The sequence below is a fragment of the Thermobia domestica genome, chromosome 3 (genome assembly GCF_964235325.1).
Source record: "Thermobia domestica chromosome 3, izTheDome1.hap1.1, whole genome shotgun sequence".
Lineage (NCBI taxonomy): Eukaryota > Metazoa > Arthropoda > Insecta > Zygentoma > Lepismatidae > Thermobia > Thermobia domestica.
The window spans coordinates 176,362,948-176,388,161 of record NC_137456.1 but is presented as its reverse complement, the minus strand read 5'-3'; the positions used below and the strand labels follow the sequence as shown (position 1 = coordinate 176,388,161).

Here is a 25,214-nt window from a genome sequence, read left to right as displayed (position 1 = left end):
ATAAGGAATCCTACTCGCATGATCTTCAATCAAGATTTGAATCAACGGGAGGATGAAGATTTTCCCTCTCGTCAAGTAATTTCCCCAACTCGCCAAAGAATTTCTCCCTTGCCGGGAAAATATTTTCCCTCATTTCATATTTTACATATTATATACTATATATTATATCTTGCATCACTGAGAAATAAAATGCTTGGATTGTATATCTGAAAAGTCGCCCCCTCCCTGCAGGCACGTAGCCACGATTTCGCAATACGGGAGGTCCGTGACGAAATACTGTGGTTATCACACCAGGGGTTCGATCAATCTAAACTATTTTACTGACAACATATCCATATTGATTTGTTAGGACAATAAAATGAGGATATGTTAGTAAGTATTTTAATTAAAGAATTATGAAGAAATCTTGCGTAAAAGAATAGAAAAAAGTATTGACAAAGACATAGTCTTCCGAGGTCATTCGAACTCGGTTCTTCTCGTCTTCTTTCTATTTCTCTTATCTTAGTTCAATACCGTCAAGGATAGCAACGAGATCTCTTTCGGGAGTAAAGACATCCTATAAAATGGATTAGTGTTGCCGCAAAATTCAAAATGGTTCATATTATTGGTAATTCTGGGCATTGCTTAAGTTCTGACAGGCTATCTGAAAGAACCGGTTTATCGATCGTCATTTGTAGTCCATAGGGTTACTGGCGCAAATCCCGGGGGGATGAGGACATGTCCCCTCCAATCTTAGAACTGGGGGGACTTTCCCCTCAATAATCCGATTTGAAATGCGTTTTTTGGAGAGAAATGTGATGATTTGTGTCCGATTGCCATAAAGGAAAGTAAGATGAAATTGATGTCCCCACCCCAGAATAAGCCTTAAATCTGCCCGCCTCACAATTTTGAAGACAACTCTGCTCCCCTGATCCTCCGCAGCATTGTTTTTCAACTTCATAAATATTTTGAACATCCTTAAAAAAATTATGAGAACTGTCTTACCCGTCCCTCTCAATGTTGAAGACAGATTTGCGCCGCTGCATACGGTTAACATGGAGCTAGATGGAATTCGGAATGTTCCGTTACAATAATATCCAATTTCAACTTGATCCGCTCCCGTTTCCTCCACACAAAGCTCCTCGTAAGAAATAGTAACTAAAACGCTTATTGTAGCTTTATATTTTTGAGGCTGATTCATCTGTTTCTTTCTGTTTCATCTTTCCTTAATATTTTTCATTTCTGGTTCCAAAGGGGCGGGGGGTATGGACCCACCCCTTGGCTGCGTGCCTGCTTCCCGTAAAAAGCTTCATTCGAACCCTGAATCAAACAACTCCATCTGTAAAGCAGTGCTGAGTTGATTTTAATATCCTTTTCTGCAACGAGGCTGTATGAGACGGGGACTTACTGATTAACATGGACTCCGAACCACTCCCGCCGGGAATCGAACGCGGGTCTCCCACACCAAAGGCGCGTACGCTAACCGCTTAGCGGTGAAGGAGCTCATATCTAAAGCAGTGTAAGCAACAACAACAAAAAGAAACACACACACATACTAGAAGTTTGCGCAATTGGGGATCAAAACATTCTCAATGAAGTATGAGAAATAGTAAACGTCAATCAAAGTGGGCTTCTGCTTATTCTTTACTTCGTTAATACTTAATTCCTTCTAGAAATAGTGAAACAATACTATGAAGACACAGTACTTAAACATAATCGAAAGAATAAGACAAGGAAACAGAGTAATTTCCGACTAATTTAACTAGTCATATATACTATACCTAACTGTTACATTGTATTTCTTACCATATTACGAAAGCGATATAACTTCTTTACCAGCCATAGAAGCTGGACGCAATCCAATACTGCAATTTAGACGCTGTAACGAAAGCTGCAAGTCAAACGCCTGACACTCCTAACTCTTCAAACTGTGTAATAGCTGTTTCAAGCGGCCTACAACTTATGACCTTGAAACTATGTGCTAGTAACCAAATTAATGCCAAGGTACGATACAAACACCCCAACTTGCCACAATGACGTCAACACAAGGAAAAAAAGAAAAACATCTAATTTTTGGTTCGAAAATTATGAAACAATAACAATAATAATGTAATTCTCAGATATTCAAACATTAGTTAACTAGAGAACATAACAAGCAAAACAAAACAAAACAAAACAAAAAGAACCTTAAACGTGAGCTCTCCCTGACTGCTGTTTTTAAATTTCAGTGAGGCTGTAAAATATGTTTTGTTTTATTGTTAAAAAACAAAAAGAAAAAGAAAAATAAAGAAAGAAAGGAAATAAATTTTGTTGCAAATATCCTAGTAAAAATAGGTTTCCTAGACACAAGTGGCTCCGCGTAGCGTAGTTGCTAACGCTCTCGCCTTCGGTACGAGCGGACCCAGGTTCGATTCCGGTAGGGGCACTCGGTCGAAAAAGTATCAAAAGCTTTTAAGTCCAGACATCCTGAATGAGGCTTTCTTGGGTTTTCCTCATTTCACACCAGGCAAATGCCGGGTGGTACCCAACATATAGGTCCTAGGCCGTTTGCTTCCTTCCCTTTCCCCGGATAGTGTGCTCACCGAGGGACGTCATAACTCACATGTGACGGGCTAACAAGGTCATTGATGCCGAAAGCCCAGAAATCTAAATCCTAAATCTTCACTACACAAGAAAATGTTCGCGCTGAAAACGGTTTCTTAGCAATTATGTTAAGCAGTCCTGTAGTAAATCTCCATCAAGTAATAAACCGTCACATATAAAAAGGAAAGAATAAACACATAACATTCATTTTGCGTACCTTGAAATGTAAAAAGTTACAAAACATTAATATTCAAAGATTTCTCAAAATTCAGATTAACCCATTTCTTTCTCCTCAACCATTAACGAGTTACAATAGTAAGAATTGTAGTCATAAATCACATTACTTGTTTAGTACTATATTAAAGCAAGTTATACTAAAGGAATATATAATTAATGGAATATTTAACTAAAGTGATAATTTACTATTGCACTTACCCAGGCTTTTGTTTCCTTCCGCTCTTCTTTTCCGTTTGTAAACAACCTCGTTTATAAACCAGCTCGCAAGCATACGACAGTTGTTTCATGACGTCATCTATGGTGCAAGAAAGAGGTGTCTATAGGCGGTCAGGACCTCACACACAGATGGACGTATATAACATATAGCTGAAGTATTTAACATACGTATACGTATATAAAATACGGAAGATTGTTAGATGTCAGACATCCTGCAGCGACATGATATAACATCCAAGCGCGTTAAAGGCAGTAGCTGTGTAGCATATGGATAAAGTACGCTCCGTACAGATTTCCTTAGTAAACATAACGATTCCTTGTATTTGTACAATATACCGCTGTCCGGATAATGGATTTTTCTCAGTGTATGTATTGGTTATTTCTCTTCCCGTGGTGTTAAGAATGCTACAGGAATCGCGTTTTAATTGCCACGGAAAATGGTCCAAAATTCAACCTATTGGAGCGCAATAATTCCAGCATACTTTCATTTCTTACTTATAATGTTATTCAGCCGCTTTGAAACTAATTGAGATAACATTTCAAAAAAAAAAAAAAAGTATTTCACAAGTTATTCTTTAATAGTAACAGTTCCTAAAATGTATTTTCTTTTTTAAGGAATATTGAATAAAAGCTCCTATAAAATCCTTTCAAATATTCTATTAGCAAGATTAACCCCATACGCAGATGAAATTATTGGAGATTATCAGTGCGGATTTAGACGAAATCGATCAACTATCGACTCGAAAAAAAAAGTGCGAATACAATACCCCGGTACATCAATTATTTATTGATTTTAGAAAGGCGTACGACTCGGTTAGGAGAGAAACATTATACAACGTTCTTACAGAACTTGGAATACCGAGAAAGCTAATTAGATTAATTAAGGTATGTTTAAATGAATCCCAAAGTAAAGTCCGGGTAGGAAAATTTTTGTCCATGATCTTTCACGTCGAAAATGGCCTGAAACAAGGAGATGCGTTGTCGCCATTATTATTTAACTTTGTGCTGGAATACGCTATAAGGAAAATCAAAGATAGCAACCAGGGCCTAGAGTTGAACGGTATTCATCAGGTTATGGCATATACTGATGATGTTAGTTTAATAGGGGATGATTGAAGAAAAATAGAAAGAAATGCAGAGATCTTATTAAACGCTTGCAGGGACATAGGTTTAGAAGTAAATGCAGAGAAAACTAAATACATGGAAGTGCGTCGGGACCGGAATACGGCAAATTGGGGAAGCCTTAAAATATTAAATAATACTTTTGATAAAGTGGATACTTTCAAATATTTAGGATCAATATTAACAGACGAAAATCATATTTACGAAGAAATTAAATGTCGACTAAAAGCAGGGATTTCGTGTTACTATTCGGTTCAAAATATCTTGTCGAAGAATTTGAAGCTTAAAATATATAAAACGATAATCATGCCTGTTGTTCTGTATGGTTGTGAAACATGGTCGCTTACTCTGAGTGAAGAACATAGACTGAAAGTATTTGAGAACAAGATCCTGAGAAGAATATTCGGACCCAAGAGGAACGGAAATGGGGAATGGCGGAAACTTCATAACGAGGAACTACATAATTTATACGGTTTACCCAACATTGTTAGTGTCCTCAAGTCTAGGAGACTTAGGTGGGCAGGTCATGTAGCTAGAATGGAAGAAACTAAAAACGCTTTCAAAGTCTTGATTGGAAGACCCATCGGGAAACGACCATTAGGAAGACCTAGGCGCAGATGGGAGGACAATATTAAGATGGATCTCACAGAGATTGGAATACAAAGTAGAAACTGGATCCAATTAGCTAAGGATAGAAGTCAGTGGAGAGCTTTTGTGAACGTGGCATTGAACTTCCGGGTTCCATAGACCATAGAGTTAGTTAGTTAGTTAGTTATTGAATAAAAGCAGAGTAATAAGAAACAACTTCTACCTTTTCCATTGTTTTGCAGTGTAATATACGAGGGAAGTGGTGTATTTTAGGGTGTACGAGTGTATATCAAATTAAATTTAATGAATTCAACATAATTCTAGGTTTCAGAATTATTTTGTATAACTGTAGTGTGGAGTGATTCTAAGTATTGTTGAGTTTAGATGTATTCCAAGAAAGTGAAAACTGCGCCTAATGGCAATGAACGTGTTGCACGAAGCTACAAAAGTATTTTTTTAAATGTCATAGATTATGCTCGTAGTATTTACTGTCTTTCTAAGAGTAATAACTTGTATTTAATAGCATGTGTGGAATTAAAAATAAGTTGTTTATGAATCCTCGGTTTCAATGTAGCTTTTGCAAAACAAGCCTCATTATTCATTACTGTGATTAATATTATCCTCTCTAATTAGTTGTTTTGCAAATTTGTTACTAAATAATTTGATCACACAATTTTCCAGACAATTTTAAGATGTTCATGAGCAAGAAATCAAATCTCTTCATATCAGGGCCGTAACTTAGGGGCAGGAGAGGCAACTGCATCCCCAGGGATGCTGCATGCCGTTCAATGGGGCTCCACATTAAGACAAAATTTTCTTATTTCATATACGATATGAACATGAAATTATAAATGAAGCATCAAAGAAGTTCACTACATTATATAGACAAAACAGCTCACAAAAAGTAAATAAAACAAAGATGAGTCGTGGGCCCATTTCAGTAAAATATGTCTACTATTAGAGTTCCTAGGAATAATAATTATTCTTATGGCTTTGAGATTTGTCAATATTGTCCCCTGAATAAATTTATCATGTATGGAATGGGCCCAGGAAATTAACTAAAGGCCCAACAGACCTTGCCGTGCGGGAGGGCCCACAGGTTCCGGAGGGCCCATAAAAATAAGAGAAAGATGGAAATAGGGGCCCAAGAATTAGAAAAATAACATTTCTAGGGGGTCCAAATACGGGTATTAATACTTGCCCCCCCCCTCTCAGAAACGAAATTAAGATACGGCGCTGCTTCTTACACTTTCGTTGTTTAACAATGCAAAGGGCTAGTACCTACTTTCGTTGCTCTTGTCAATTAATTTAATAAAATATGAAATACGATATACGATATTTTAACTGAAAAAGATAATATCCTATTAGTTATACAACCTTTCGTAAATAAAGTGTTCATCAACCAGGAAACTAACATTGATATACAAATATTCAGATCATGTCTTGTCCCCCCCCCCACACACACACTTTTAGCGTCCAGTCGCCGACCACTGCTCCTTAATGTTTGACAGTGTAACGTTTTGCAATGTTACTTAAGATCTACTGAAAGAGCAAAAATTAAGCTTTCATTTGTCACCTGGATGAGCCCAATAACTTCAAAACTAAGGAAGTTATTGTAATTTTAGTTTCATGATGCTGAGTGCCGGAAAGTGAAATTGAAGCAAAATTCACATTTTTTCAAAAATTTCTCCCCGGCCCATTTCTCATCCAAACAATCGGGAAAAAATAATTTAGTATAATTTCATTGGTATTAATATATGAAAAAAAATGAAGAGAATCTGAGACATGGAAGCACAGTCATGTTTTAAAATTAGGTGATTTGACATGGAATGACCCAATAATAATAATATTTGGTCTAGGAATTAATTCGTGCGGGTGGACAAGAGATGGCGCAACGAACGGAGCGTCCCACAGTTCCGTGTATCCACACATGTGTTGCAAACCCCTGTCATCGCGTATCGTTCGTAGTATAGGGCAGTGGATTAAAGCGTCAACAACACCAGTTTGTAGTTAAGTGAACATGGCGCAATTTGTGCCTGATAAAGTGTTTTTGCGGGGTGTCCTGCTGCATTACTTTAACATGCAGAAAAGTGCGACTGAAAGTCATCGTATTTTGGTGGAAGTGTATGGTGACCATGCTCTAGCTGAGCGAACGTGTCAGAAGTGTTTTGCACGGTTTAGAAGTGGTGATTTCGGCTTGGCAGACCAAGAGCGAGCTGGACAGCCAAAAAAATTTCAAGACGAAGAATTGACAGCATTGCTCGAGCAGGATTCGTGTCAAACGCAGGAACAACTTGCAGCAGCATTAGGCGTTGATCAAACAACAGTCTCCAAACGCTTGAAAGCCATGGGAATGATTCAAAAGATGTCACATTGGGTTCCACATGAATTGAAAGACAGAGACGTTGAAAGACGAAAAACCATTTGCGAATTGCTGCTTCAACGACAGAGCAGAAAGGGGTTTCTGCATCGAATTATTACGGGTGATGAGAAGTGGATCCATTACGAGAACCCTAAACGAAAAAAGGCCTGGGTGAAACCAGGTGAACCAGGTCCATCACAACCAAAACGAGATATTCACTGTGCAAAGGTTATGCTGTGCATATGGTGGGATATGAAAGGTGTGGTGTACTATGAGCTGCTGCAACCGGGTGAAACTATGAATGGAGAACGTTATCGACGACAATTAATGCGTTTGAAGCAAGCTCTGGCCAGAACACGACCAGAATGGGAGAACAGACATGATAAACTTATTGTCAACATGATAACGCTCGCCCACATGTCGCAAAACCGGTCAAAACCTATTTAGGAAATGTCGGATGGGAAGTTTTACCCCACCCGCCGTATTCACCAGACGTTGCTCCTTCGGACTACTACTTGTTCGATTGCATGAACAACGATTTGATTGGACAGCGGTTTACTTCTTCAGAAGATATCGAAACATGGGTCTCTGACTGGATCGCTTCCAAGGATGAGGACTTCTTTCGCCACGGAATCCGTACATTGCCTGACAGATGGGCGAAAGTGGTGGCTAGCGATGGACAATATTTTTCTTAAGGTATTTATGTATTTTGTGTTTGTACTACAGCTTCAATGTGTGCGTACCAACCGCACGAATTAATTCCTAGACCAAATAATAATAATAATAATAATAATAATAATAATAATAATAATAATAATAATAATAATAATTATTATTATTATTATTATTATTATTATTATTATTATTATTATTATTATTATTATTATTATTATTTGAAATTTAGTCTTCGTGTATTGCGATTAGAGCTTTGCAAAGGTTATTTATTTGGATGAATTACCTTTCATTGAAGATTTGATCTAGTTTTAGCATTGTGATACATTAAGGAAAGACTATTTTATAAGAAACGTTACCTTTATTGTACAATTCTTCTCACAAACTAGTAACTATTGTCTTGTTAATGGTATATAGATTATTCGACATAGAATTGTAATTTATTTTCCACATTTGCAAAAAGAAAGTCATTAATCCCATATATACGTGGAAGCTTTATTAAGAAAAACATTTTCGTGTAAATCATATTTATTTGTCTGTCTTATAAGTGTCGACTGAAACTACTTTTATTAAGCAACAGAGCGCGCTTGCTAGAGTCTACTTGTGCAGAGTCACCATATTTTATTTTGAAGGAAGAAAGATAACCTGTGATAAAATTATTTAGTTGCAGAATGTGAACAAGTACGTATAAATGCCCTGCTACCTTTTACATGACCTTTCCTTTATTGTTTTAAACAGTTTTAAATATTTTAAACATCCTTAAGCTTATATTAAGTGTATACACTATTTATAAATTAATAAATTTTAACCATTTACAGATATTTCTATTTCTCTTTCTTCATCTTTTGTACCGAATCATATTTCTAAGTTGAATCTACCTGTTTCAAAAGTTCAGAAATTCCTTGCATAAAGGAAATTATTCACATGACGTCTTTGATATTCATAGTGATCAATCAGAATGCTTGCAACAAAATCCATAATCACCATATTCCACTTTTGAATCATTCGTTTGAATTTTCATTATGTGTTGAAATTGTAAAACAGAGGATATCATTTTCAAGAATTTAGGATGATTTGTAGCATTATTAGTATTAAAATTTGGATTGTACTTTAGCGTCCCTTGCAGCACTCCAGCTTAACGTGATTTTGAATCACATGAGCTTCCACTGGAAATCGAACCCTGCACCAAAGCACGTATACTAACCATACTGCCACGAGGAAGCTCTATTATTTCGAATGTTTGCAAGAATTAAGATAGAAGTATTTATTTCGACTAGATTTTTCTCAAATCTAGAGATGCGCTCGAGACGAGTCGAGACAGGATTTTCCTGACAAAATTCGAGTCGAGACACGGCTCTTCCAATAGAGAAATATACATTTTTCGAGTCGAGACATCACTTTTACAGCACATTTTCGAGACGAGACAGCCACAAATCTTACCTCGTGTGCATCCCTACTCAAATCAATAGAAAAATTGGACAGTTTCATTGCGAGACAAAATCTGCCCAGACGCTCATTTTACTTCTAAAAACGAGAAGATTCAGGTAAAGGAGGACGTATGTCAACCCAGCTACTGTGGAATTCCAACACGACTATATATTTATTAAGTTTCAATGGATATCTGGTGTTTTGTATTTGTAGGAACTTTCTAAAAATTTCCTTCAAACTATTACACTACTTTTATTATTTTTGTTGTAGTTATAATATGAACAGAAACATTCCATATTGTTTTGAAAGTCGTCGCTGTGCCCCGAAGAACCACTATGTGGCGTTTTGTCGAAAATGAGTTATGCCTTGCAAATAAGTCTGAAAGCTGTCAGGCAGCGTCCCTTATAATGTGATAAGTGAATATTCAATTGTTTCGACATAACAATGAAAAAAGAATAGATTGAAATTAAATGCTTCAAGATCCCATCTCGTACGTATTGACACTCTATGTGGTTATAAAGATAACCGACATGTGCTACGTAAACAAAAAATAGTAATATAATTTTGTAAAATTCTCTCTATTTGTGTTGGGTAGAGCAATTATCGTACATGGGAGATTGGACTTTTCCATCATATTTTATTATAAAAGGTCCTCTGGAATACAGAAATATATTACAATAAGTTGTTTCCTCTAATATTTAGGTAAGAAAGTGGAAGGAACTCGATGATCAGGCGTCGTAGGGCTTTTGTAGGTCAGGTTACTCTCTTTGACCAGGCGTCGTGAGAGGGAATGAGTTTGTGTGGTTAGGTTACTCTTGGTGACCGGGCGTCGAGAGAGAGAAAGGGAACCCAATGACCAAGTTTCGTAGGGCTTTTAGAAAAGGCATCTCTCAGTTGATCAAGCGTCGTGAGAGGGTAAGGTGTTCCCAATGACCAGGCGCCTTAGGGCTTTTGATGGTGTGATCAACCTGGAAAGATTGATGATTCTTGAGGTGTGCTGCTGTCTTTTATCCTAAAATGTCGGCTACCTTCGTTGATCGTCTTGCCGACTGTTGGCGATGGTGGTTGACTCCTCTTCGGCACTGTCGTCTGCGTTGTATTTGTTTACTTCCAACACGTATAGTACACACATCTTACAGCATGATGTAAAGACATGCGGAACCTTACACCCCCGTGGTGTAGACAAAACTAAGCCACAAGATTATTTTTGCCATTATTGGGACATTGGTCGCAGACTGGAATACACTGGAAATGCACTAAAACACTTGAACACAAAATCAAAGTTAAAAGCACTGGTCACTTATATAACACTATCACACAAATAAAGCTAAAATTGAAGCACTAACAGTTTGTCCTCTAGCCTAAGCAGAATCCGTAAAGAGTACTTCATCTCTCTCAAAGGAAAGGCTGTCGAGGCTTTGGTGATTATAATTAGTATTTATATACTAGGTCACTGATAGTAGTTTGTAGTATATTTTGTGAAGTTCGCACGTCATAGGATGCTATTATTAAAATATCTAATATCGGTCTAGTTCTCACTAGTCGTAGTAAATGGATGACAGAATACACTTACGTAATGGTTAAAATCACTACTATGATAAACGTAGTCATGCTAGAAGAAAGTTTATCAATTGAAAATCCTGATTTTCTGAACACTCTGTATATGTAGTTTATTATGTTAGTGGCAATTGTATGATTCGCAGCGGAGAAGCGAAAAACTGCTGTTGTAAGCTTTGTGAAGTTCATTCGTTCGAGGTGGGAAGAAAAATGTTGGCATGCAATTTTGTTCATTGAAGGAAATTGTGCAGAGAGCTGAGGAATTATAAGAGAAAAAAGACAAGGGATCAGTTGCAATGTTAATACTAAGGCGTGTACTATAAGAGCGTCCCACCCTTAGATTGCAGTACAGGAGTAAATGGCAATGCTTTTCCTTATGCCCATTGTTGCCAAACTTAGCCTGAATTTTAGAAATAGTTTCTTTTACTAGGTATGAATAAATTATTGTAGAACATTGTATTCTCTATCAAATAATCTGATTTTCTCACATCGAGAAGAATTTTCAAGTATTGAAATACATTGAAAGAGTGAAATCTTGCTAATGGCAAATTCTAACGTCGCGTTAAATATATCACGTCATAAGTTTGGAACTCTAAGAGATACAACATTGAAACTTATACAGCTATTAACACCATATTTGGTGCCAATGTTGGAAAAGTGTGCATTCAAAAAAAACTTTTTGAATTTTAAAATAAAAAATAAAATGTAAGACAAAGTGCGTATACTATTGCAATGCAATATCTAAAAAGTTGACTAGTGAGAAACTTTTTTATTTTTCAGGTTAGATGGGGGTGCAAAGCGAGAAAAATATTGAGAAAGGATTGAAATTATTTTTAAAACAAATTTGCAGGTCGATATCTTCCTTTATTTAGGTTTTATGACTTTTAGTGTTAAGAGTCAACTTTCCAAAGCGCGCGCATCTGACCAGAAGAAAGGCAGTGACAAATCTTGCCAATGTTATTTTCCTTATAATGTTTGTTTTAAAGTTACTGATGTAGAGTATTGTGCTATACCGATGAGTGTTTACTGTTGATGCTATGCGAGCACGAATCTACTGCTTAACGGAAGCATATTCGCAAAATCGAATCTTGGACCTCACCTACGATAAACATTGCGTCAACTCCACTCAATCTTAAGTTCCACTACTTACTTCGCTTGTTTTCCTTGAGTTGCACGCACGCAAACACACACACACACACACACACACACACATATATATATATATATATATATAATATGACAAATATCTATTAATAATAAATCTCATTCCTGGTGATAAAAAGCAATTAGTTTTGTAATTGATTCATTATGGTTCGCATGTAGTCCTTAATGCTGTTTCAGATGCTGACAATTTTGACAATAAAAGTTGGTTTCGTTTGCAATTCCACTTCTCTTATTTACTTTGAATACACAGATGAAAATGACAAAAGCGTTCACAACAAATAACTTTATGAGCTCACAAAGCAGAATGAAAGGCCTCTTTATTCTCTCCCCCCCCCCCCCCAATGCTTCTTTAGGAAGCAGGGTTTGATAATTCTGTTTGGTTTTGTTTCCTCGCCCAATGATTTGTATCTTGTTGGCTGTCACTATACGTGATTTAAAGTCACAACTTGCGCGTTTGTTTAGAACGGATATAATGGGGTTTATTTTCATTCTTCTTCTGTTTCCAGACTGATATTGGAGTCTGAGGTGTCAGAAGTGAGTATAGAAACTAGGAGGTTCAGTTCCTATTCATTATTGCATATGTCATCATCAGCATCATCATATTTTATAGGCAGACCACCTGCTGCAACTCAGAAGCTTCCATGATCCACGGTCTTCGGTTAACTTCTTCGTCATCACGCATTATTTTTCTATTTTGATATCGTCCAGTAATTGTAGTCTCTTTTCGTTCCCTCCCTCTTTTTCCTGCCACCATACCCTCTAGCACGTCCTTCATGATACAATCTTAAACATCAGAAGTGGGGAGAAGCCGCCTTCACAATATACTTTATTATGTAACTTGTTTGACAAACGGAATTGGATTAGCGGATATTTTGTGTACACAGACGAATGAGCGTTCTCGTACGTCACATTTTCTCGTCAGTTATCACTATCACCTTACTCCAGTTTTCACTCTTATCCAACTTCAGTAGCAGTATCTTACCCATTGCTATTCCTTAGTTTTCCGCACAATCGATGCAGGAAATTTCTGTTTAGAAGTGTTTAGCTTACCATTTATTTCAATCACATGTTTTCTATTCGTTTCATATGTTCTCTCGATTTCGTAATGCTTCCAACAAAAATTTTATTCCAACGATTTATAAACCATCATTAAAAAAAACAAAAAAAAAAACTTCTAACACACAATTGCTAGATTGTTATTTCGTACCCTCCAATTCGCCGTTCTAAATGAATTTGCGCGATTGGAATGACAAAAGAGTTGAAAATATATGAATTTAAGAAGGATTTATTTACAGATTCATCACTCTTTCTTTCTTGTTCTTTCTTCGAAAGAAAACATACGGCGGAAGAAATGTGGCAACAGCGCGCTCCATTTACTCTGTACTGCAATCTAAGAGTGGGACGCTCTTGGTCACTTCAAATAGTTAGCCTTATCATATTGCATATCTTTTCTGCTATTCAATGTTTTGTTTCTTTTCTTTTTTCTTCCTCTGTCGCTGAAACATGAAGAGTGCTTGGCGCGTGCCGCTGGTTCGTATCTGCTGGAATCATGCTATTCTTCTTTCTTTTCTTCTTTTCTTTTTTTCTTCCTGTCTGTTGCGTTTTTCATTATCTGTGTATTATATATGTTCTTCGCCATCATAATATGGTTTTATTCTGTCTATAGAGATATTCTGCTCTCAATGAAATTGTCGGGCGGCTGGCCCGCAGTAGGACCATTGTGATGATTCACTGACCCGTCGAAAGGGATAATAAATTAATACTTTGTTTACTTTGTGGAAAGTTTCTTGCTTATGTTCTTGTCAAAACATTTCTTTTGTTCTTCATGAGCTTTTTGTAAACTTTGACGTACTTTTTCTCTTAATTTCACAAGATTGTCTCTTTCGATTTGTAGCTGAGAAACAGTCTGTAATTGGCAATCGCCGATTGTCCTTGGTTCGTATCTGTACATTAAAAAAACTTAATTTCTTTTTCCCTAATTGGACGAAACAGTTTAACCAAAAGTGATGTGAGGTAAATATTTTGGCCATGTTTCATAATTTTGCTCAACGAAAAATTTTAAGAAAGGTATAAATAGATTACTTATGTTGAAAAAATAGCAAAGTGACTCTGTGGGGAAAATTTAATCTCTGGTGTTTCTAAGGTTAAAATGTTATGTGGTCATGTAAATTTGTTGTGTTGTAATATTAAGGCTAGAAAAGAAGTAGACTTTCTATGTATTTCCTTATATCGTACATACATAAGGTGTACCTTATCCTTACAATGGCATAAATCAATCTTAGATGTATCTAATTTAACCCTAAGAATTCTAGGCGTATGAAACATTGAATTAAAATAATACTTACAGTATAACATTCATACGAGTACTGCTATTTCTGTTGGTTATAAATCTTGACCATCGCTCTATTACACACAGGTCAAGAATTTAACTGTACAAGTAAGGAGGTTAAGTTCTTGTCAACCTTAGATAATGACTCGTAAGAACTTCCTAATAATGAGTGTATTAAGATCTAAACGTGCCACAGTTGAAGAATCCATTAAAATAGTACCGAGGTTCGCTCACAAGAAAAGGTTCGTTAAGTTGTATATTATTACCAAAAAATGAAATCAACCTTGCGATTAGTGAGATTTTGTGGATAAAACTTTACAATAGTAGTTTACAGAAACAAGTAATGTATCTACAAACTATTATATTATTGATTTCTCCTTTTTTCAGTTCTCGTATACGTAAACAGAAATATTTATGTTCTTCTCGTGATATGCTGCTTCATAGGTGTAACTAAAGGGATGAGAACAGTGTTCCTTGCTCTTATTTTGCCAGAATACGTTCCCGAAGAACACTATGCCAGTGCAATGGGGCTCAACATGTTTCTTAACGGAATACTGTTCATTTCACTTGGTCCACTTATTGGTAATGTATTAGATATCTTTATGTAATTACAATATGTATATTAATTAGAATTTATGTATGTATGCTAAACTGTTCTCACCACTGTTAATTAAATATCAACAACAAATTCGATTTTTAGTTCGAATCTTTTATTACAATAACAATTTTTAAGTAGAAGCTTTGACATTTTGATCTTTTTTTTTTTAAAAAAAAATGATATTTTATATTTATTTTTTGTAAACGTAACTCGTATATAGATATATGGACGCAGCATTCAAATCACTATATTTTTCGAAGACTTAAGATGCAAAGAAAATAGGCTTCCACGTTTTAAAATTGAGAGGGTGAGCGCAACAGTGGTCTAACCCACATTTTTAAAATTGGAGAAAAAGCAAGTTAAACACATGTGTTTTTTTTATAATATACAAAAAGCAAGCACAAGTGGTTGAATGTGTCATACATTGTATAAAAAAACACATGTGTTTAACTTGATTTTTCACCATTTCTAAAAATGTGGGTTAGACCACTGTTGCGCTGACCCCCTCAATTATTAAAAGAAGAAATAAAGAGAAAATAAAATTGTTAGCCTTGTTTGACTCTGGTACCCCTCCCCACTGGTTTAGAGATTAGTGTGTGCACTTTGGTGTACGTAGTCCCGGGTTTGCTTCTAGGTGGAAGAGCCTTGAAATTTGAATGCATTACTGTGGTTCAGATTACACCTGAAACTAATTCCAAGGGCTCATATAGGTTCGGTGCTGAAAACAAGCACTACACTTCACTAAAGGAGTAAACTAAGAGAAACCAGTGAATGTTGACTAGTTCGGTGCTCACCCAGCCTCATGAGCAGGGCTATCAAGCGTCCTGTTTTACTGAGTCATGTCCATTTATTCACGCCCTAAAAATAGTTCGGGCGGATTTTTAGAAAAATTATGAAATGGGCACTTTTTGTGGTACAGCCAACTGTAGTTTTTACTTTTTATTAGTATAGAAATATCAGATGTTTAAAGGAGAAGAAACATTACATACATAAATTTTAATTGAAAGTTATACAATAGATATTGACCTGAAATACTCCATAATATCCGTCATTGTTACTGTGAAAGTTTAATTGTATACGTATATTTTCTTGCTGTCATTAACGATGTTGAATACAAGTACTCAATGGTAGAGCATTTACCTCTGGTTTGATCCTCGGCCAAGTAAGTTTATGATGGACAAAATGTTATCCGTGATTTTTCTCAAGGTACTTCCACATTCTCCCGCATTCTCATTCCATTAATCCTTCCATCATGATTTACTTGTCTTAATCATTTATCTCCTTTAGCCTCAAGGGCATAATGGTGGGACGTTAAATTGACAGATTTTCGTATGTATCCAATACGATTAAAAGTTTTGTCGAATAACATAAATGTTTTTGCGAAAACTAAAAGTGAAATCTTTTTCAAAGTTTATCATATGCTAACGCAGGGCAATTGAGAAGCTACTTAACCTGTTAGGAACAGCTATTTTAAATCAGTCTTTCTCCAGAGACACAAATAATGACAATAATAATAAATAAACTAAATTTTTACTATATTCCAATATATAGAATGATTTACTTTATAACTTAAATGAAATGATGCTCATAGGCCACACTCGTTTCTTCGTCCAGATGTTCTATTTATATACCATATCCGTTCTCAATGGAATGATCGGCTGTGTTTAGAGGCCACGCCTGTCTCTAAAGGATTCCTTTTGATATGATAATCAATCTTTTTTCAGAGATGCAAAAAGCAAATAACAGTGGATACCATAAAAGACATCTAATCCTCGTGGCTAAACGGTTAGGGTACGCGTCTTTCGTGTGGGAGACACTGTTTCAATTCCGGGCTGGGGTCCATGTGGTTCGGATCCTTGTGAAAACTGTAGGTCCACATTTCATATAGCCTCACTGCTGAATAGGGTGCTAAACTCAAAATCAAATTTAGACATCTAAACTTGACTTAAACCTCACCTATCCTCTCCGTTAAATGTTATATATATATATATATATATATATATATATATATATATATATATATATATACAACGCTCAATCGGTTGTGGTTTATATACTCACTCGATTCTAAAGGGTTAAATACCCGAAATAGCAAACTCCAAATAAGAATACCAGTGGCGATAGCGATGTGCTGACCACTCATTCCAACACACATTAACGGATGATCCCTTTTGTGACAGGGAGCTGCAACCAGCCATATTAGCATTTTTTTTTATTTACAGACAGTTAGAATTCAAATGTGAAGATATTATATAAATGGTATATAGAGGTTAAATTTTACATTGAACGTTTAAGTAAATTAAACTGAGCAGTTCAATGAAATATGTACGTATCTATTTTTAATAACATAGTATTATAGTATTAAACAAATTTTATAAAAGTAATTTCTCTAGAAGTTACTAGCAGAAATCTGCATAGCATTAGCTATAATAATTTACACACACAAGCAACCCCCTATATATATGGATAGATAGGTAGATAGATAGATAAATGGGGTGTTTCAAAACAACACAGACGACATTTGGGAGGTGATTCCTGACACCAAGATAAGAAAAAAAGTATAGACCAACCTAGGTCTACAAATGCTTGCTTTCGGAGTTATAGGCTGCCGAAAACATGAGAAAATGAACTTTAAAGGTCTATAGCTCAAAAACTATGGGACCTACTGGTCCCAGACTGGTCTGGTCAAGACTTTATTTAGGAAACTAATATGTGACCTATCCAAAAATACACAGAGAAAAATCCGTTCTCCGGACAGCGGTATATTGTACAAACATACGGTATCCTCTTGCTTACTATAGAAATCAGTACGGAGCATACGTTATCCGTATGCAATATAGGCACTGCCCTTAGATGTTATATCATGCCGTTGCAGGATGTATGGCATCTAACAGTTTTCCGTATATCACATGCTTATACTTATGTTACCTTCGCCAGCTATATGTTATATACATCCATTTGTATGAGAGATCCTGACCGCCTGTATTGTTTCATATGGAAAGTACGTATAAATGGAACACTTATACGGAAAGTATTATAAAACATGCGGTTTCAGTTATACGTCTGTTGTACGTTAAGTCCAAAAACTACAGGAATTACGCATGTAACCTATCTTTTTAAGTACGCCACCTACAATTTTTTTTCTCAGTGTACATGTTTCAGAATCCTAAGGTACTCACGCAACAATTCTTATAGAGAGTTTGGCTACGAGCATACAATTTGAAGTACTCACCAACTACTTCCATAAAAACTGTTGCGGAAGTACCACGGAATCTGAAACTTGGATATTTGGATAGGGCACATACTAGTTCCTAAGTAAATCTTGACCTGACTACGGTAGGTTCCATAGTTTTGGAGCTATAGACCTTTAAATTTCATTTTTTCGGTAGCCTGTAACTCCGAAAGGAAGCATGTGTGCATCCAAGTTGGTCTATACTTTTTGTCTTATCTTGGTGTCAGGAATCACCTCCTAAACATTATAGGTATTGTTTTGTAACACTATTAAAATCCATTATTATTATTATTATTATTATTATTATTATTATTATTATTATTATTATATAGCGTCCTTTTATTTTAGCATAAATATATTTAATAATAATAATAATAATAATAATAATAATAATAATAATAATAATAGATTTTAATTCTATTTTACAAAATTACTAAAGGGAATATTAAATAATGTAGTACATAGTATTTTTATCTTATGATAGAATTCTGTTAAAATACATTTATAACTTACAAACATTTATGAGATAATGCTGAAAGGATTTCAAAGTATTTGAGAGCTTTATGGCGCTTAATTGTTAGGGTATGCGCCTTCAATGAGCCGGGTTAGATTCTCAGTGGGAGCTTATGTGATTAAGATCCCACTAGGTTCATGTCTCGTATAGAAATTTTGCTTAAAATGGATGTGAAACTCCATAATAACCAACGAATCAAATTTTTTGAACACAGATATCCTATTGTGCCTTGAAAATAAATGTATTTGTATGTATGAACCAATATTCATAGTACATTGATACTCTTTCTGTGTTTTTCAAACATATGAAGTGAACATGACAGCAAAGTGAAGAATACAAACAGGAAAGTAAAGGCTATGAAGGAGATTTCTTTCTCCAAGTGAAGTTCTCGAAAGAGAATAACAAAACAACACAATACAAGACTCTGTTCATTTATATGCAACTGTGAAAAATGAGTAGTACAATTTAAATATAGTGCTTTCTCAACGTTTGTACTCTGCCCACGGAGCCGCAAGTCAATCAACTGTTCCGCGTATCATTGATTGAATTTATGCCGTTATTCTAGTCGACTGTTGAATATTAATAAAACGTATGACAGGAGGCTCAGGTCATATCCTATTGCCAAAAGTACACAATGAACTGTATATGCGTAATTTCTCAGTGAAATAGATGCCAAAAAATCTACCATCAATCCAAAACCGCGATAGACATCCAGGTAACCCTGGATACCTGGTTATCATAGTGACTATGGATGAAACCTGATTATATCACTACTAACGAAACAACAGTAAATGAGTTCGTAACACTGAGTTTCCTCTCTTCTCAGGAAGTTTAAAAGTTTGAAAAATGTATTTATAAGGAGGGGTCTTAGTTGCATTCTTCTGAGATAAGGTGACGGGTCCAAATGGCCTCGATGCTGACGTCACCATTAAACCTTATTCAATCAATCAATCAATTTTAGATAAGAACTGTATTTTAGTAATAGATTCCTGCTCGAGGGAGATCCAATCATTACTCACATGTATGCAGATTTTGCAGTAGCAATGGCGAGAAAAGCTCGAAAAATGAAAATTAAAAAAGTCTTTTTAAGATTTACGTCCCAGAGTTATGCGGGCTAAGCTAAAGGAGACGGTGATAATGAGAAATGAATGAAATGATAAAATGAAGAGAGTGGGAGGAAACAGGAGAACCCCAATAAAACCCAGGCACACGCTGCTTATCCACCATAAAGCTCACTTGGACACGCGAGTTGGGATCAAACCGAAGACCCCATGCACCAGAGGTGAACGCTCTACCACTGAGCCATTGCAGCCCCAAAACCTTTGCCATAATCTTTATTCGCCTCAACACTAACACAGATTCACAGACAGCCTTTGAAACTCAGAAATTGGATCACAGCTCATTAATAGTTTTTTTTTTTTTTTTTTTTTTTTTAGGAATTTTAGATGGCGATGTTCATGATTCAATTATTATCCCTGAAGAGTGGCGTATTTAGGGGGGTGGCTTCCGGGCTTAAGCCCCCCGAAATCTTACTTACTATAGTAAAGTATATGAAATATCTTGCAGAATTTTCACATTTTCAGGCAAAGCCCCCTCCCCCCGAAAGTTAGCAAAGCCGCCCCCGAAACAAAATCGTAAATACGCCACCGTCCCTGGAAAAATACAAACGATATGAAAATAGTTACTTTTGGAAATCATTCATAGTCTACAAATAATTTAGTTTAAAACATTTTGTGGATTGCTGGAGGTATATTATGTTAATATGCAATGAATGAATGCTGTTTAAATATGCCTAGTATATATAGGGGTTATTTACTCAATTTGTCGTTCTTTTTCTTGATGGGTCTCAATTCCGAACAATTGTCTTAATTCTTAAATCTCATGGAAAACATATGCAAATTTCATTAAAACCGCTTAAACTTTAATTCGATTAGATTGAAAGACACATGCACTTGACTAGTGTATGTTGAGCCAAATGATAGAAGCTCTCTTTAATAATATGCAGTAGTTTTCAACAGTGAATTAATAATATTGAAAGTTCGATATTTGCATTAATTATATTGTTTTCTTCCTTGCAGGTTATATTCGAGACTTAAGTAACGATTATACTTATGCCATTCACATGATGTCTGCGTTCACTTTTCTATCTGTTATATTATGGACTTCAGAAATCCTTTGGCAGAGAAGGAAAAAACGAAAACAAAAATCAACAGTTTAATACTTTTTTCTAAAAAAATAAACTAAATGAAAGAAAATGTAGTTGTTATTTCTATCGTATTATTATTAGCTATTGTTTTCTTTTAGCTGACACTTGGAATGTATATAGTACTCTATGATCATAGCAGATTTTAACACTTCGTTTCATATCCAAGGATTGTTTTGTCGTATGACGCATTATCAGCATATTCTTTAGAATGTGTTTCAAAGTGCAGTGACAGCTTCTGGAAAGTGTAGCAGGAATATCAAAGCCTGCAATTTATCCATAAATCCATTATTTGGCATTACGGGAAACAGATATAGTAAAATGTTTAAAAAGGTGTAATTCTCAGTGGAATGGACGCATATAGAACTTGTTTGTCTGCAGTATTAATCTGTACATAATTAAGGGATTATTACCAAAAATATTTCAAGAAATACACGTAATAATACTTTAAGAACCACTGGCGGATCCAAGGGGGGGGGCGAAGGGGGCGACCGCCCCCCCAAAGGCCTGGATTTTACTTCCAGCATTTATCGTTGAAAAATACAAATATGGTCTTTTCCCGACCGATTCAATCTGTGTGACAAGCCTAGCAAATTCTAATCAAAATGTGTGGTACTTAGTACTATTTAATACAGACAAATTTGAAGTGTGAATACTTATGTCCCTAGTTCCTTGAGGCGGACACCATAAACCCCAAAGAAGTGAGAATATGATTCATTCGTTGGACGAACAGCTGTAGGAAGGAGGGTAAGACTCCTCACTCTTTGAACTAAAAAGATATATTTTAAAATTGTGTCCTAGAAAAAGGATATGGAAATGGAATTCGTATCCCGAAACTTCAAGTACCTGTACCTTGAATAAAGAGAAATATAGAATCTTACCTAAAAGCTGTCTGAATCTGAGATTTTTCGGTTGGTTGATTGATTGATATGTATTTACTTCGTTTGTCAAAAGCGATGCTTTACAGAACGAGAACTAGAGTTTAAAGTTGGATCTGAACCACTATAGTGCCTTCTATGCTCATTCACCGGGGATCAAATTACAGAACGTCATGTATCAAAGATCAAATATACGTTCGCTAGCTACTAGATCAACGAAGAGAGCTGTGACTTTTGGGGTTTCACTAAGGAAGGATTTCTTGGAAATTCGAAGGGAAGGGGAGGCCATCTCTCCGAATCCCTTTAAGGATGAAGACTTGAAATTTGGTATTTGGATTTCTCATTTTAAATAATTTGACACGCGTTTCAACGTTTTTTGATACTTTAGTAAAATGTGGAAAAAGGAAGGGGAATTAAAGGGGGCGGGGTTTGCAATTATAAAAATAAGATATCAATATCTAAGAATCTTCGAAGGTTAGAAACATGAAATTTGGTGTATGTACTTCTCACTCAAAATAATTCAATATGTATTTCAGCGTTTTTGATATTTTACCTAGAAGGAAAGAAATTGCACGATTATTATTATTATCATAAGATGCTCATAAATCGGGATCCTTTACGGTTGGAGGCATGAAAGTTGGTAGTTTTATTTTTCATTTAAAATAATTAAACATATTTGAGAGGTTTTTGCCACTTAACGTAGAAGAGAGGGAAAAGAGGTGGGGGTGGTTCACTAAAATGCCTTACGAGGTGTTTGAATTTCGTGACAGAGCTTTAGCTCAATCCAATGCTATATGAAAGGGATACGTAGAAGGAAGAACGCGAAAATTGTGCCACGGTAAAACGTAGGAGCATTTGCTATACTGTGTGAGGCCGTATGCAGAGCAAATTGGGGTCTGGGGGCGAAGCCCTAAGGCGAAGGCTAGTATAATATAATTTTATTGGTGTAAGCATAGCTATAATTATATTATGTTTCTAACAACTACATTTAAGAAATTACCTAATAGAGCCAATTTCCAACCCCGTTTTCCTAGTCTGGTATAATGCTTTTATTTTCTTTACGTGCTCAATTATACCACTGCGAAAGAGGGAGTGTATTCGTACAAAATACCCTATACAAAGCATCAGCCGAAAGAACATTTTGACACTAAAGAGGTTGAAGACATGGCTACGGTCCTGGATGGGTGCAGATCGACTTAGCGACCTGGCACTACTATATACGCACCAAGACAAACGTAGATTACGCTCGTGTCATCGACAGATTTGCCAGGAACAAGATAGGGCGTAGATTTGAATTTGTGCTGTAACTTTCACAGAGATGGACTGCAAAGTGACTAAGGCTGTTGTTTGGTTTTCGCCCGTCGTGGTATTTGCTCGTAATTATTTTCAACTCGTGGGTACTCCACAAAAGTCATGAGCCTGAGTATAAGTTGAACTCCTTGGATGTATCTGAATCGCAAACAAAATCAAGAAAGATGAACGAACTCGAAAAAGTTTCTGAAATTGCTTTTTAAAAGTATTTAACTGAAACAAAAGGGCACAACCACAATCGTAAAAGATGTGTACCGGTATATAGGCTATATTATATTTCTAATAAACAATTATATATTATACATATGATATTTGTTTGTTTAATGTCCCACGTGTGTGCCAGAATGGCTAAAGGAGACGTGGACCTACTGATTATAGCGGAATCCGAACCACTTTTTCGTTCAACTGTACCCCCACCGAGAATCGAATCCGGGATCATGCGCACAAAAGGCAAGCGTGTCAGCCATTAGACCAAACGGGGTTCCTATTATATCTGAGATGAAAGAAAAACAAGTGATACGTACTTTATTCTCTATTGGTAATTTCGTTTAAAGGTTATAATTTTTTTCAAAATTAAATTTTAATTTGCATTAAAAAATATCTGATATTGTCAAATAATATCGCCAGTCGGTATGTTTTAGGAAATATAGTTTGTGTGCTGTAATGAACGGAAACATCACTTTGGTTTTACATTTCTGATCTTCTTTCGTTCATTTTGTTGTAGACTTATCTTCACAATTCATTTCTTTGTATGTTAATGCTGTAGGTTAACTTCAAATCGTCGCTCTGGATTCCTGATAGTAGTACAGTACAATGCTTAAATGCAGCTATGATTAGTATTATGTATTAGAAAGTATATCCATTTCATTCTCCTGTACTTGATCTGTGCCCTTGAAAGCGCAGGCCATAGTTCTTTTAAGGCAAAAACCATAACATCCTTATTTTTGGGGGAAAGCCACGAAATTCAAGTTCGGGCAATCACTACCACGAGGAATAATCACGGAGCCACTAAACATCGTTGGAGTTCAGTTTGAATATTATATTTCTTTCTTTTCAATTTTCGATTTGCTGAATTATATCTGATATAAACAGTAATGAAACCAATATGTAAAGATTGCTCCCCTATATTTTGGCCTCTTTGAACACTGTGTGTCACATACTATTAAACATCACTTTATAATTCATGTACCGTATTTTTTAAGCTACCAAAAAACGTATACAGAAATATCATAATGTATTTTGTTATTTGTTGACATTTTGTATTATTCTTTATGCATGTATACATTTGATATTGATTTTTGCGTACACCGAATCTGTCGTTTTGTTTTTCAACTGCTGTTCCGCAATTGTTATTCAAAATATAAATGATTAGAGCAATTGTACACTTTTCTGCTAAAATGAATGCCATAGTCAATACAGTATTTTCTTTTGTGCAAGTACTGTGCAAGACAGCGCATCTGATATATTGCGGTGACTAGTAAATTATGACACCGCCATGTCTCCGAAATGAAAGCGCGCATTTAATTTAAATCTTCAGAATACTTTCATTTAAAAAAAAAAATTACAAATTCGGGTATCAAAATGGAATCTGGGAATCAGATTTAGCTAAATCAGGTTTAGATACCCCCCTCAAGTCCCGCATTCATATGCGTCCGATTTTTTCAAAGTAAAGTTCTGGTCACCTTGAGGCTACGCTTATCTTCCAGGAAGCGAACCGCCCCCCCCCAAACGATCCTTCTGGATCCGCTAGTGTTAAGAACTACATGAAAATACCTTAAAATGCCAATTATAAATATCTCAAATAATTGTTTTAGCCTTAGCATTAAATGTTAACTAGCAGAATACCCGTTCCTCGCACGGGGAGAATACGTTTCATTTTGGACATAAATTGCTAAATTTGGATTAAAACGACATCGGAAGTGTCACTGTTCGTCTCAGCGATCTCAAAAATTATGAATTCGATACTAATATCGGTAATTTTCAATCATATTTACCTCCCCCTCCCCAAGTTGCGGGGCTGACTTTGGATTTAAACAATATCGGAACTGTCACCATTCATGTCAGCGACCCCGAAAACAGTGGATTCGACACTAATGTCGATAATTTTAGAACGTTTTTATATATATCTTCCCCTCCCCGAACATACGAGGCTGAATATAAATTTAAATAGCATTGGAAGTGTCACTGTTTCATCTCAGCAACCCGAAAACTATGGATTCGACACTAATATTGATCATTTTC

General features: G+C 35.8%; 1 protein-coding gene across 4 annotated transcripts in view; it reads left to right on the top strand.

Annotated features, from left to right (window-relative positions):
- LOC145680879 (uncharacterized) overlaps window positions 1–21,088 on the top strand; it is a 301,071-nt gene extending 279,983 nt beyond the window's left edge. For 3 of the 4 annotated variants that reach the window (XM_081752026.1, XM_081752024.1, XM_081752025.1), the window contains 2 exons: window positions 14,625–14,819; window positions 20,660–21,088. In XM_081752026.1, the coding sequence (XP_081608152.1) occupies window positions 14,625–14,819; window positions 20,660–20,799 (335 nt within the window). In that variant the 3' untranslated portion in view covers window positions 20,800–21,088. The remainder of the gene's footprint in view (window positions 1–14,624; window positions 14,820–20,659) is intronic. The other variant, XM_081752023.1, reaches the window with a different exon arrangement.
- Window positions 21,089–25,214: the final 4,126 nt, after the last annotated feature.